Source organism: Corapipo altera, unplaced genomic scaffold (genome assembly GCF_003945725.1).
Source record: "Corapipo altera isolate COAL_440 unplaced genomic scaffold, ASM394572v1 2, whole genome shotgun sequence".
NCBI lineage: Eukaryota > Metazoa > Chordata > Aves > Passeriformes > Pipridae > Corapipo > Corapipo altera.
Genome location: NW_020884890.1, coordinates 5,251,950 through 5,266,739, shown reverse-complemented (window position 1 = coordinate 5,266,739; position 14,790 = coordinate 5,251,950). Strand labels below are relative to the sequence as shown.

At 34.5% G+C, this 14,790-nt stretch overlaps 1 protein-coding gene across 9 annotated transcripts in view; it reads right to left on the bottom strand.

The window, feature by feature from the left end:
• ADGRB3 (adhesion G protein-coupled receptor B3) overlaps nt 1–14,790 on the bottom strand; it is a 459,298-nt gene that overhangs the window by 174,895 nt on the left and 269,613 nt on the right. For all 9 annotated transcript variants that reach the window (XM_027644726.1, XM_027644723.1, XM_027644722.1 and 6 more), the window contains 2 exons: nt 14,398–14,500; nt 8,756–8,799 (listed from right to left, as the gene is read on the bottom strand). In XM_027644726.1, the coding sequence (XP_027500527.1) occupies nt 8,756–8,799; nt 14,398–14,500 (147 nt within the window). The remainder of the gene's footprint in view (nt 1–8,755; nt 8,800–14,397; nt 14,501–14,790) is intronic.

Sequence of the window (14,790 nt, the reverse complement as noted above, 5' to 3'; positions counted from 1 at the left end):
CTGAATTAAATACAGTAAAAGCACAGTATACGGTAAACCTCATATATAACCCCTATTTCACATATAACCCCTCATAAACTGGAAGAATAATGCAAGTTCATATATACACATTATGCTTTCTCTGTGCTGAAATGGAGTACATGATGAACTAGTATCATTTAATGATTCGATGTTCTCTTGATCTGTTTACCTGGTATACACTGAAGAACTGCATGTACAGGATAAGATTCTAAGTACCACAGAAAAAAAATATGGAATGGAAGTATGGATAACTAAGGGAGGATCAACAAAAAGATATCAATAAACTGGTATATCTTAAGTTTTGCAATATGATGCAAGTGCATAGCTACTGTGCTACAAATATTTCAATGTATTTTTCTTAATATTGGGGATGCTTTAAAGAATGAAAACCTTAAATCCATCTTTTTTATCCACTCTGCACTGAATTGCTTGTCTAGATTTAAATTCTGAAAGCATGAGTCATGAAAGTAACTCCATATTTTAATGACAATGGCCTCTGGAAATCAACTATACAGAAATATATTTTTGGGTTTTGTTTTGTTTTCTTTTTCTCCCAAAGGGTTATTTTCCACCAAATAGGCCTTTTTCAAAATTTTAGATTGAATACTGACAGATTTTGCCAGTGAGGACACAGACATTGATTGACGTCATGGATAGGCACGTGAAGGTCTTTGCTTCCCTCTAGTGACCGGTTCAGGAAGAGATTTAACTGAATCTGCTCATCTTGCTGAACTTTGGCACAGAGATTCAGCGAAAGATTAATTATGTGTAAAGACACCTGTGAGGTCAGTGAGACGCTGATACAGCATTACAGTGTGTATACTTGTGATAGCAATTGATAAAATATGGTAGATTTACACTGGACATGTGTTCGACTGTTTTTGATGGATTTTTACAGTTTTATTGGGCAGAAATACAATTTCAGTGTTAACAATTCAAGAACAACTGTTAGAATTGGAAGATGACCTCTAGCATGCATTGTAAAATGCTATTTCAAGCATTTATTTAAGGTCATTTTGCTAAAAAACACTTCTTGTAGTAAGACAGACCAGAATTCAATGAATTACATGATGTTGGATTTATCAGAGAGAATACTTATTAATTCAGGACATTTAGACCCACACATTTTGAAGTAAAGACAAGCAAACCTATACTCTGCAAGTGTTAAAAATTATATTGTAGCATATTGTCTATGTCATATTACTAAAAGTAGGTATATTTATACCAATTGTTCTGTTTTTTTCTGTACTGACTGCAAATAAATTTAAAAGTAACAAACAGCATGATTTACTTACAAGTATTTTATACACATGATGTGTACCCCTACTACCAAAGGAATAGAAGAGAACGGCAGAAGGATACTTCACACAGCTCCGTCACATGGATAAGCAAATATTCCCTAGGTTATTCAATGTCTTCAGTGATGCAAGCAGATTTCATTTTGTTTAAGGATGGTATAATACAAGGACCTTTAGTGCTGTGGCACTACTTCTGTTGGATAAACAGAGCTAAATTCTCCAGACTGGGTAACAGTCATGAGATTATCCGAGTGAATCAGAAGAAAAATTAAAAATATCATTATAACACTCTTTAAACTTTAGGGATTTGCTTCATGGTAGGGGAATGGCATTGGCTTTGAGAACAGCTAGAGAGCATCCTCAGTTAGGAATCAGGAATTTGGAACTCTAACTCTGCTTCACTTCCATTATGCTCTAGTTTTCCCTATCTGTAAACCTGGAAGGATGATAGGAATCTCTGTGTTAAATTGCTTTTAAATCTACAGGTGTAACAAACTTTAAGAGGTATATCATAAAAATGAAAAAATGTTGCCAAACGTTTGCAGTTGCAATTATGCTATATTGTACTTTTGGAAGCTGTATTTGATTTTGTAAACACTGTTTTCCTCTACAAATCAGCCCAGGTCCACCACCATGCTGGATTTGCAGATCCCATTTGGTGCATTTCTTCTTGAGGTATTATTAGCGAAAGCAATGATCACGTTATATTTGACTTAGTAACATACATTAATTTTTCAGGAAATGTAGCTACAAAACCACATTACAACCAATTTTTTTCTGTTGTGAAGTTTATTCAAACTGCTCAATCATCTTTTGTCCTTATTATATACTAAAGATCGGTCAAAATTCCAATTCATATCTTTAAATTTGATTATGAAGATACAATCGCTGGTTCCTTTTAGTCACATTTCAGAATTTTAATTGCCTGATATTACAAGAAACCACTATTTTTAGTTTGTGAAAATCTACATTTACATAAGGGCAATAAATAGCAATTGAGTTCTCAATAAACCGAATTGAATGATCACCCAGTAAAAATTAAAAAGAAAGTGAATTTATTAGCAGGAATTAATCTGATTTCCTTTTTATATTATAAATCTCAGCAGGCCACATAAGCTCTGTTCATAGCTGTGTAGGTGTTAGTGAAGAAAAGTGTTATAAAAAAGTACTAAATTATAAATTCCTCCCATATATACTGATTCATTTTGTGTATGACTTGAGCAAATTTTGGTCTGACTGTTTCAATATAAAGACGCTCCATTTTATATTGTACAACATTTCACAACTAAGTTTTCTGCACTACAGTATAATCTTAGCAGTTTGTGAATTGAAAAATTTTAAAATTAGGTCTTGGATGGCTTGAGCAGTGGTTTGCCACTTGATATGACCTGATTTCAATCAGTCAAAGCCTTTTGGTTGTCTGCAAGGGAGTTTGGATCAGGTTTTTCACTCCATACTGTTTTAATGAAAAAGAACATGTTTCAGTAGTCTTCTAATTCTTTATGCAAGACCATCAGGAGCAAAAGATTGTGTAGTGTGCAATCACACAGGTTCCACTATGGAAAGTTCTTCATAAAAGTAGGCATTCCAGGAGGCATTTATCTTCTGAATAAGTTCATTAATGAACATAAGCATAGAAGATAATATGGAAAGAGAATTTTCTGCCTTGAAAAATGTGACAGAAGCAAAGTCTGACTGTAAAGCCGGACCAAAAAGTCTGACTAAAGTCAATGGAAGAAGTAAAGCTTTAGATGGAATATATTTCCAAACTATACTTACTCTCATTCAATTTCCTCCATATCTTTCTGGTGACTAAAATAATACAACTGTGAGGTAATATAACGTAAGGAGAGGCTACTATTCATATTTCCATAAGCAAATTATTACTTACGATATTCTAATTATTTTATAATTAGCTTGACACATTTTGACAAAAGTTATAAAGAGTCATCTTGAACATATTTTCAAAGGTTCACAAGGCTAGGACAAACAAAAAAAAATAACTCTAATGGTCCATCATGCTAATTTTAAAAGTCAAAGTGGAGAGGAGAGGAGAGAGACATAGCAAGCAGATCAGTACTCCCTGTCAAAGCAAGCAAGCTTAAATTGTAAAGCTGAGTTGTATTCTGTCCTAGAGACAGAAAAATCACCATTAACTGGTAGACTCTTCTTTATTTGCATTGAAGAAATTCCTTTATGGACTATTTCTCCAGAATTGTATCCAGGGACAATGGAAGAAAAATAATTAAAGCTCTATGGGATAATTAAAACAAAAGTAATTGTAAACTTTTTTTAACCTTCTTTTTAATGGAGGATGTGACAATACGTCTGGAGTGAAATTGTGAAGATATACAAATGTACACGATTTGTCATGTCTCATATATAGGTATTCATAATTTCACATAGCTTTAGGGTACCAAATCTAAACCAATACCAATGTAAATTTGTATAGCAGTGGGGGAAAAAAATAGAACAGACCTACCATTTGTCCTAAACTAAAACTGAGTCAGGTCAAAATCCCTGCAATATTAAAGATTTCAGCTAATTGCATTGTAGTTCTGCCAACTGTATAGTCAGCAGGCACAAACTACTATGAGCACACGTATGGACAAATAAAATGCTGTCATACTGTTATCCTTCTGCAGCAACTGGCAGAAGAGACCCTCAGAATACTAAATCCCTTTCCTACCCAGTGCTGTGAGATGTCATGTTGCACTGCATACAGATGTGGAGCACACCAGCAACAACTGACTCTATCCTGTGGAGAACACCTGTGCCAACATTATGTCCAACACATTTCTAAAAGAACTAACACCAGCTGCATTGTCAGGCCAAAGTTTCATGGATCCTAAAGATCTATAGTGCTGCTTTTTGGCTGAGGTAGAATTCATTTTCTTCGCAGTGGCTAGTATGAAGTTATGTTTTGTATTTGTGCTGAACGCAGGGTTGATAATACAGAGATGTTTTTGTTATTGCTGAGCAGTGCTTACACAGAGCCAAGGTCTTTTCTGCTTTTTGTACTGCCATGCTGGCAAGAAAGTTGAGGGTGCATGGCAGGCCAGGAGGAGACATAGCCAGGACAGGTCACCCAAACTGACCAAAGGGATATTCCACACCATATGACATCATGCTCATATATAAAGTGGGGGAAGAAGGGGAAAGGTTCAAAAGAACCTTTTGAAGTGATGGATAAATCCAAGTGTGCATGACACATTTGCCCTCCTGGAGATGTCTGAACATCTGCCTGCCCATGGGAAGCAGTGAATTAATTCCTTGTTTTGTTTTGCTTGTGGCTTGTGTGCATGGCTTTTGATTTACATATTAAACTGCCTTTATCTCAACCCATACATTTTGTAGCTTTTACCTTTCTGATATTCTTCCGAATCCTACTGGTGGGACAGTGAGCTAGTGGCTGCATAGTGCCTGGTTGCTGGCTGGGGTTAAATCACAGCATCCAGACTGTCTGTTATGGCACCTATCACAGACATAAACATCAGAGATGGCAAAAACGTTCAAGAGAACTGTCTGGACTGCCACAAAAAATGGCATTCTTTAAATGAAAATGTATGCACTCATATAAGGATTCTTTGATCACTTGGGCTTACAGAGCCTTACCCAGACTTACATGAAACAAAACAGTGCTAGGAAAAAAAACCTGACAGTGATATGGTGAAGATTTAGGTTTGGCGTGGTCACAAATACATAGAAGCAGAGGTAAAATTAAATAAAGAGGTGCTGGGAATCAGCTTCCCAACCCATGAATATTTTCCTAAATAATATGGCAGAGTTCCAGCAGGACACATTGTGAGTAACACACTCCAGAGGAGCTGACAGTTCAGTGGGTATTGGCTGCTCCTGTAAGGCTGAAAAGTGTATTTCGAACTCAATTAACTTATATAAAGAAAAAATTGAAGTGACAGTCCCTGAGGTACCCAAGTAAATGCATCTAACTATTGGATCGCTTGCTAGTTGAGACTGTCTTCTTTTCCTTTCCAGAAAGGTAGGAGGGACAAAAGAAAAACTTTCAAGTTTTGTTTCATCTTAAAATCTTTAAAATCACTTCTGCGGGGTAGGAAAGTCAGCCCTAGTACCTGATTAACTCCTTTTCTTTCTCTTTGTAGACTAAAACACTGGAATTAATGTATCACAAATAGTTCCTGACAGCAGGGATAGTTTGCTCAGACAATGCAAAGCAAAAAAGACACAACTCTTTCTGAAGTTTTTGCTTGGTTGGTTTAAGGAACAAAATTTTTTCTCCTGGGAATGCTATTTACAAAATATTCCATACGTTTTCCCACGCACTAGAAGGAGAAGCATTCAGCATCCTAAGACTTTACTGAAGGCAACATTTAAATACATTTTCTGAAATGAATAGATGAAGATATCACTCAGATTTCTGAGAGGGAAAAGTCACCTCTTACATACAACTCATGCTACCAGCTTTGTGTAGGAAAGCTGGAAGTATCAAAGGAAGCACTAGAATTCATAAAAAGCCTGGTTTCAATCAACACAGTTAGGTGTGCTCTATATTTTGGGATAATCAACTGAAATAAAATGCTGAATTATTGGATTGAGTTTAATACATGACATAATATCTTATTCTTTTGTTGCACTGTCTCAATATTGTACACATATTTGACTAGCTGCCTACAGAAAGGGCACAAGCCTGCCAGCTTGATGAATGAAACAACTAAAACATAATCAGAGGGAAGAATCACCATATCTCATAGAAGGAATAGATTAAAGCTGCTTTTGCCAAAGTTAGGGTGACCAAATTGTCAGAGATACCAATGGTAGTAGGATAACCTTGATGATTTGGTGTGATTTAAGAGCTCACAGGTCCAGAACTTTCTTGAAGGATGGATGTCAGGGAACTATAATCATTGTTCCATTTCCTGAAAAGCATGGGCAAAATCCAGATAGACAAAGCTTTCCTTGCTGCTGGAGAAGTATTAAACTGACAAGATCAGTGGAGGGAGTATCATTTACCAAATGTGAACTTGCAAGGCATGCAGATAAAGATGTAGAAGTGGGTAAAAAGATGGCAAAACCCATTAGAGGTTACTGCTGGCTGTATGCTGATGATAAAAGCTAACAGAGGATTCATCTGAAAAGCACTTAATTTAGAACACCTGACTCACAACAGACACTTGATTAGTTAAACACCTTCAACTAAAAGCGGGCTACTTTTTGTTGGGTTTATTCCAAAATACTTGCTAAATCCTGGTTATGCAAAAATTACTCAATTCAGAATGATATGAGTACATCACAGGTCTGTAGGATTTGCAATATGAATTAGGCTATTAACCCATCAAATCCAGTTGCCTGCTGCTGAGGACGACTAATTCCTGAGGCTTAGAAAAAAGTGGGGGAAAAAAAAAGAAAACAAGCCACCAAGAACCCAATATAATAATGGGCACCTAACTATTTCTTTGTTAAGATTGTTAAATAATAGGAACTGAGTCATAATTATAGAGCTTTCATAATTTAAAACTCACAGTGTCAGAATACAAATTCTGAAATATTCCTGACTAAATACAAATACAAATAAAATGGTCCAAACCAAAAGGAAACAGCATTACAAAAATAAAGTTTTGAATAAGCTTATGCTCCCACAGCTAACACTACAGATGTTTTTTTTCAAAGGGATGGAGGAAAAAAGTAGAAGTTTGCTCTTGCCATTGCACTCTCAGGTAAGAGAGAGTGTCACATTCTCATACAATAGCACACATACACGTGTCAAACACAGTGGTGTCCACGCAGATCTTACAGATGCATCACATCTTATTGAGAATATTTGAGGGCTTATATCACTTTTAAAAATGGACACATCTTCAAGAATACCTCCAATCTTAAATTATTTTACCATCTTCAATGGCTACACTAATATGCCTAGAAAATATATCCTTCAGAATAACAAAGCATGTGTTTCTCCCTCAAAGCCTCAGACTATTTTACGTAAGTTTTACATCAATGTCATGTGTTTCAACAGTTCGCTTTTCCATTCAGATTCCAAGCATATTGAAAACAGTACTTCTAGGTACCACTGAACTTCTCTATAAGCAATACTAAGAAAAATACCTGCAAAACAAGTGGTGAGGACAAAATATATTTGTTTGCGATTACTTCACACATTCGTCTCAAATACCTGCATGAAGTCTTTTAATCATGTCCTTAAATCCACAGCATGGTTTTTTTTTTAGTAGTCTAATGCCATGTAAATGTGCCCCTGATACTGTGGACTTGAACAGTGATATCAGAGTATGTGCTCTAAATACACAGTGCTTAAAGCAACACATACAGAAAATGATAAAAACCCACTATACCACTCCTGTGTAAGCAAAACTTTGTAAAGAGAAAACAAAGAACTCATTCAAAATCTTTTGCATTCCATGTGCTCATAATAATGCATAATATCAAGTCTTTCATGTACTTAATCCCACAGATTTCATAGAAATTGCATACTATGGTGTTGCTGGCATTATGATTCTTTTGCAGAGGCACAGACCATGGTATTACTTGTATTTGGAATGATTTCTAGTATCATGTTCAAAATTTCTCATTTCTGTACTATAATGTTGTTTCTCAGCCACCAGTGTACTGATGTAAACCCAAGCTCAAGGATGAAAGTACACACAAAATCACAGTCATATAATTTCTAACACTGCAGATGAGTCTGTATCATAAGACATATAAAATATACCTGGATAAAAAGCACAACATCAACTTTAAAATAATACGACAACCATACAGGGATACTTCTTGAAACACTTAATCTGCATGTATGCAAAATTCATCTTGACTTTAATGGGAGATTTATTGTGAAAGATTAATTCAGCAAATTACAACTGCATAAACTCGGGATTCTTTTTTAACCACACTGATTTTACCGCTTTACTTTCATGCAGTAACATTTTCTTTTTTGCTATAGAAGGGACACACACTGAAAAAAGCAGAAGACTGATGGTAAGCTTTCATTGCTTAGTATACAGCTATTATTTTAATAAACTAAAATGAAAATTTCAATCAACTAAAATGAAGATTGCTGTGGGGATCACACTTAAAAATTATATTTTTCCCTGCAGTAACAGAAATGGGAGCCTTCCTTAGTTATTTGTCTCATCGTTTACCCACTTGCTCGTTGCCCAGCAACTACCATCAAGGAACCACAGTTCTTGGACATCCTCATTTTAATCTTGAGAGAGCAGATTAAAATTACTATGTGAGTAATCTCTTCCTGGTGAGATATTGTATTATTTCAATTTACATAGCTGCAGAAAGGAAGCCAAGTGACTGGAGAATCCACTACTCTCACTCTGTCAAAGGTTTCTTTTCTCTGCCCTTGTAACACCCATTTACTGATGAACTACTTAAATATCATTAGGTACTTTGTAATATTTGAGCCATAGCAATAGAAGCAAACATCTGTCACTTACATTCTTGAATCATCCCACAGCACACAGTATGGATTCAATGTGCCCTAAAAGAAAACAAACAAACCTATTAGTTACTGGTATACAAAAATATGTGTCATGCTTGATCTAAAAATTTATTTGAGTCTCCTCCTACAAGATTATCCTTATACTCTGATGAACTGATACCAGTGAAGTAGCAAAAGCTTAAGCTTAATTCTTATAGAGTATTTTAAAGCACTTGAACCTAAGAGCAGACTACTTGTGCATTCTCTGCTTAGACAAGGTAAGCATAAAGTTGTCTATTTGGCATACCCTAGTAGAAGTGAAATATGAGATAAAAGTTAATCTGTTAAGAGACTTGACTGAACATTTCTGGTGTGTTTAGAAGCAGAACTTTAGACACCTTAGGAACCTGGATGTCAAAACCAGTAATGCCTTTAAAAATTTTATGCATATGTTGGGTAAAATGTTTGGAGGCCAAGTTTTCAGATGACCCCGCATTCAATATGAAAAGGATTTGTCAATCATGTCCTAAATCAGTGGAACTTTTTGCTCAAAATATATATATTATTGCTGATGTGGCTGAGCTTTACAATCCCAACTCCAATCTCATCAAAGACAATGGAAAATTTCTTATTTGATTTAGAACAGGATGGGAACCTAAGTTTATTACATATCATTGAACTATGGGGAATGTTTTGGGAAATTGAAAAGTATTATTACTCGTTTATTTTGCTGCCTAGAAAAAGTTGAGACAAAATTAAAATTCACTCAGATTCACTTAGAAGCACTTTAAACTGCAAAACCATGGTTCTGTTCATCACAAGCTCTGGGTATTCCCAGAAATCAGAACTACATAAACAAATTATATAAAGTACTGAATAAAAATATATTTTTTAAAAAAATTGAAAAGTGGTTTGAAGAAACAAATACTATTTTTGTATATCAATGCTGGTGAACAGTGTAGATGCACTAGATATAAAAGTAGTTTCATATAAAGAAAGCACACCTTAATATTTAATTCTCAAAAGTGTTTTATTTTAGAAAAAACATGCCAACCTGTGAAGTAAAAATCTATTAAATTTTTAAATCACTCCATCCACCTCTTTGTCAAAGATAAAAAAGGTCCTTCTGGAGATGCTTGTGAGAGAGGTATTTAGGGAAACTTTGAATCTCTGGTTCAGTATTTTGCTGACTGCATTGAATTTCATGAGTAGAGTATAAATATTTGAAACCAACATATACTTATGGCACTTTATATTTACATAGCACTATACAAACATAAATAAAGAATGCTCCATTCCCTGAAGTATTTATAAGATAAAGAAGAGGAAGGGGAAGAGGGTACAGGACAAAGCACTGGATAACAGGCCAGTTGAGATTCAGAGACCAGGTCCTGCATCACTGGGCAAGAGCTTTCAGATACATAGATGGAAGAGGATATAGAAAGGTAGGAATTAGGGAAAAGAGAATGTTGGTGCAGAATTAACTTTTCTTTAAAATGTAATTTTATAAAGAGTATTAATTTGTATCCTAAGTCTGGATGAAGAAGTTCTACTTGCAATCTGATATAGCTATATGCATTTTAAAAAAGTACTCCTATAGCTGCATCATAATAAGTCTTTGCATCTCTCAGATCTAAGACCTCTCTCCTAGCAGTGGACATCATACAGCTTATGCTTGGTATTCCCACAGTGCGAGGAGAATGAATACAAAAACATTTTCAGAAAAAATGTCCATTATAAAGAAATCTACAAAATAGAGGAAAACAAAAATTTGCAGAAAACTGAAACACAATAGAACTGCTGTCAGATCACACACTTCAATTTCTTTGAAATGTATTCAAATAAAAAAAACAAACCAGTATGTTTGGCCATTGCAGTCACCAATAAGAGATTAAGCAGAAACATGGAAAGTGGGATAAATATTACTTCCATTCCTTAAGGAGGGTATGAGGGTTTGCTCCATCAGGACTGGCAGCTTGCCAGGGTACAGCAGCCTTTCAGAACTTCTTCCTCTTTTGATATCCTTATCAAACACCCTTCAAGTACTGCGAGGACCACAAGAAGCCTGTCTCTGCGTATGCTTCTTCGCTCTTAATCTGTTGCTCCCTTTTTCACAGTACTTCTGGGTCTGGCCTCTTGGCGATGTCTCCTCACACCGCTGCTGTTGAGCTGCCTCCAACAGCCACCACCCTCTGTGGGGGCAGTGCTCTCACCAGTTAATTACTCAGCTGCAGTGAAGGAAGCAGCTACTGCATCCATTAACATTTACGACTGCTGTAGTATTGATTTATACATTACAGTACATTACTTGGATATCTCATTACTTGGACATATGTGTGTGTGCCTACTTGTACGTATCTCTGCCTAGCAGATAAAATTGAATTTTCCAGATGTGATTGGCAACTTGGACAGCTACCCAGCACAGTGACAACTGTGTTTTGTAGCCAGGGTTTTCAGTCTCATTGAAAGCTTGATGTTCTATGCTACTGCTGGCTCATTACTTTAGTATCCCTGGAGTAAACTTCTGTGCTGTCAGAAGGTGAGAGTTCATATTTTCTACGGAGCAAATAGGATTTTGTTTGAGTTGTGCATTTTTTTAAAGATTGCTTTGGTGTCTCTTTAATCAAACTACTGGAAAATTGTGGTCACAGTCATCTACATGTTCACAGTGCACAAGACAAAATATCATGTGCTCTGAGTTATGCATTGCAACCCACATTCCACTCTGGTCATCCCTCTACTGTATTTGAATTTATCTACAATCTTCAAACAGTACATGTAATTGTGATTTGCACTTCCTCAAAAAATCATCCTCCAGTTTTTTTAATAAACTGGTTAGTTTTGATATGAAATGAAGTAATCATTAAAGATCTTGAATAAATTATTAGTTAAAGGCTAATTTTATTTAGTCATATTAACTCTTTTTATCCCTTTTAAGTCTTTTCATAATCTCTTATCTGCTTAATTTAGTCAGTGGATAAGGAGGTAAAAAACCAAATGTGTGGATATTTTCCTATTTAGGTATGGTCTAGAAAATGGTTATAAAATTAGTCATTAAATCAATTTGCAAACAAACTGCTCTGAATAATAAATAGCATTTCAAGAACAAAGTTTTGAAAGGAACAAATATAACAAGAAGACCTTCAAAAAAATCAGATGAAAGAGAATGTATTTTATTTTCTGTTTAATAATTAATCTATTTAACTGACATAATGGTTAATCTGTGAGCCATTATTATGTAATGTTCAAACACTAAAGATATATTAACAATAGTTTTATCTTTCTGTATGCAACATAAAGCTTTTTCGATGGTAATATATTATAATTTAAATGTCATTATGAAGACTAGGACTTGAACAAAAATCACGAAATGTTTAAAGATATTAAAACTGTAAAACTGATCCGTATTCATAGATTTTCTAGAGCAATATGTTATCATTGTATCTGCCAGTCCAACTCATATATTCAGGTGGATTAGGAGTCTATATAAATATAGTATGTATGTAAAATTAATTTAAGGGCTGAAAACTTTATATAAACTCTTGATGCTTCTCTGGATTATATTATAGGACAAAAAGTGAGTCAAAAAGAAAAAAAAAGGGTCTGATATGTATTGGCAAGGTTACTGTCTTTTTGCTTTGTCAAGACACAAGCTCATACAATATTAATTAATATTCAGCTACTGAAAGGTTGCCAAAGCTATGTGACAGTTGGTGTCTCTAATCCGAACTTTTGTTAAAATGAAGTTTCATTTGCAAGATTTTCAAACTTGGCAAAAAACTTGCTCTGTAAATTAACCAAAGGGATGGATTAAAAAAAAAAAAAAAAAAAATATCCTCTCTACAAATTTTCTAGAATTTCATCTTCTGGGGACAGCAGTTCAACCTTTTCTTAGTCTAGCCTTGCCCATGTTGTGCTTCTATTAATAGGTTGTGCTTGGCCTAAAAATATTTTCAATGTTGATACATTGTTTATTGGTATTATTTTCTTTTACAATTCTTTAATTTCTTTTCTAGCATAAGTGAGCAAATTAATGAGAATCTTTTTTCTTACCTGCTACCCTACACTTTTGTAAGTAGTAATTTCAATTTCGAAATATAAATATCATAGTTTGCAATTCATTTAAGTAGCCCACCAATCACTGTTGAAATAATAGATTATACAATCTAGCAATGAAAATTACCATAAATTCTTTCTAATAATGATCTTATGATGACCGAATCATAATAATGACCGAAACGAGTATTTTTTTTCAAAAGTGATGCGTTTTTGTCCTGATATACAGGATTAATTTGTGGTTTACTCCAGCAAATATTTTTTTCATTTTTAACAAAATATCTGACAGGAAAGAAAGTTATGTTAAAGACTGATATTTATGCTTAATATATATGATATAACTTATGTTGGAAACAAAATGAAATGAAACAGAAAATGAAACCTACCCGCCATAAAGCATCTTAAACAGAGAACCATAAACCCCCAAATCTCCACAATTCTTTGTCAGTAAACTTCTAATCTTATTGAAAGGTAAGGAGTCAGGTCAGTTTATATTCCTCTATTCCTTTTTTCCACCTAAGTTTCGCTGAGATGTTCTTTGCATTAGCACTTTTCTGGGAACAGAATGGCAGGTCATAATAACCATTGAGGGCAAAATAGTTTCTTCTAACCTTGAGTAAAATGTTAATTAAAGGTCTAGAGTTCAAAAAGTTTCCTTCATACTTTTGCCCAGAGTCACTAATCCAATTTTGCTACTGACTGAAATATTTGGAAATTCTCTGGTTGAATTGCATCTATATGACCACTTCAATAACTGTTTATAACTAAAAAATCCAGAGCTTTAAAGATTTTTGCATAACAATAGTATTTTCAAAAGCTTTAGTAACTGTCTTTTCTAATTGACCCTTTATGGTTTTATTCAAAGTAAAGTCTAGCTCTTAGTAACATAAACAGACAGAGTTCATATGCTGTGCCTTCACATAAATTACTCTTATGCTTGTTTATTTAACGTTATTTTCCCAATACTGTACATCCCTGTGACTGTTGGGGATTACTAACAGCAGAAGAAAAACTCTTCATATTTTTCATATATTTGGAAATAAAGTCCCTTTTTTTTCAGACTTAAAACGTTTTTAATGTGAGATTAAAGCCTCAAAAGTACGGAGTTTTAACGATTGCACAAAAAAATCTCAAATATTTATAAGAACTGTAAGTTAAATTGGGACCAGAGCATTTTTTTCAAAGTCTGCTAAAACAAGTAAAACCTGGCTTTTTAGTACGAAATAATGAAAGCAAAGAAGAAAAGACTTGAAAAACTATGTAGCTCTATGACCTATGCAGGGAGCAAAAAATTAAGAATTTGGCACAATACTACATTTCGAATTGTAACCATCAAAGCATTTAATGGAAACTTTTCAGTAGAATTTGCTGTTTAAATAAAAACTCCAAACCCCACAAAACAACAATTAATTTTGTTTTGCATGTACACATGCATGAAACAAGTATACACTACCCTCAAAGATTGTTAGACTGTTCCCGAGCTTAAATTTTAAAAGTTAAACTGGGTTTTATTAACTGTTTTATAAAACAATGTCTCTTTTTTTCTCTCATATGATCTGACAAATACTCTCATAAGAGCATCTCAACTATCCTTGTACTTACATTAGACAGATGGGCCAGTTCTATCTCCAGGAAAGAATCCGTAGTTTTGGGCTCAGGTCGTATAGTAACAACAATGATTTTCGAATTAACAACTGTAAAATTCCTGTAAAAAAAAAAGTAAAAATAGAAGATTTAACTTTGTATGAGGTTAAATGAGCCTTATATCTCATGGGGTATTTTCAGTGACTTTAGTTGACAAATATTCAGCGAGAAACCAGATTTGTTTGGAAGTAGTGAAAACACTCACTTCCAACTGTACCCAATATATCCAAGACTAACGAGCACCACAGATAAGGAAGTGCAATTCCTTTAAATGCAAGTTATTAATTAGAAGAATTTATTGATTACACAAGCATTCTGTCCATGTTTGAGTGCATCTCATTTGCTTTTCTC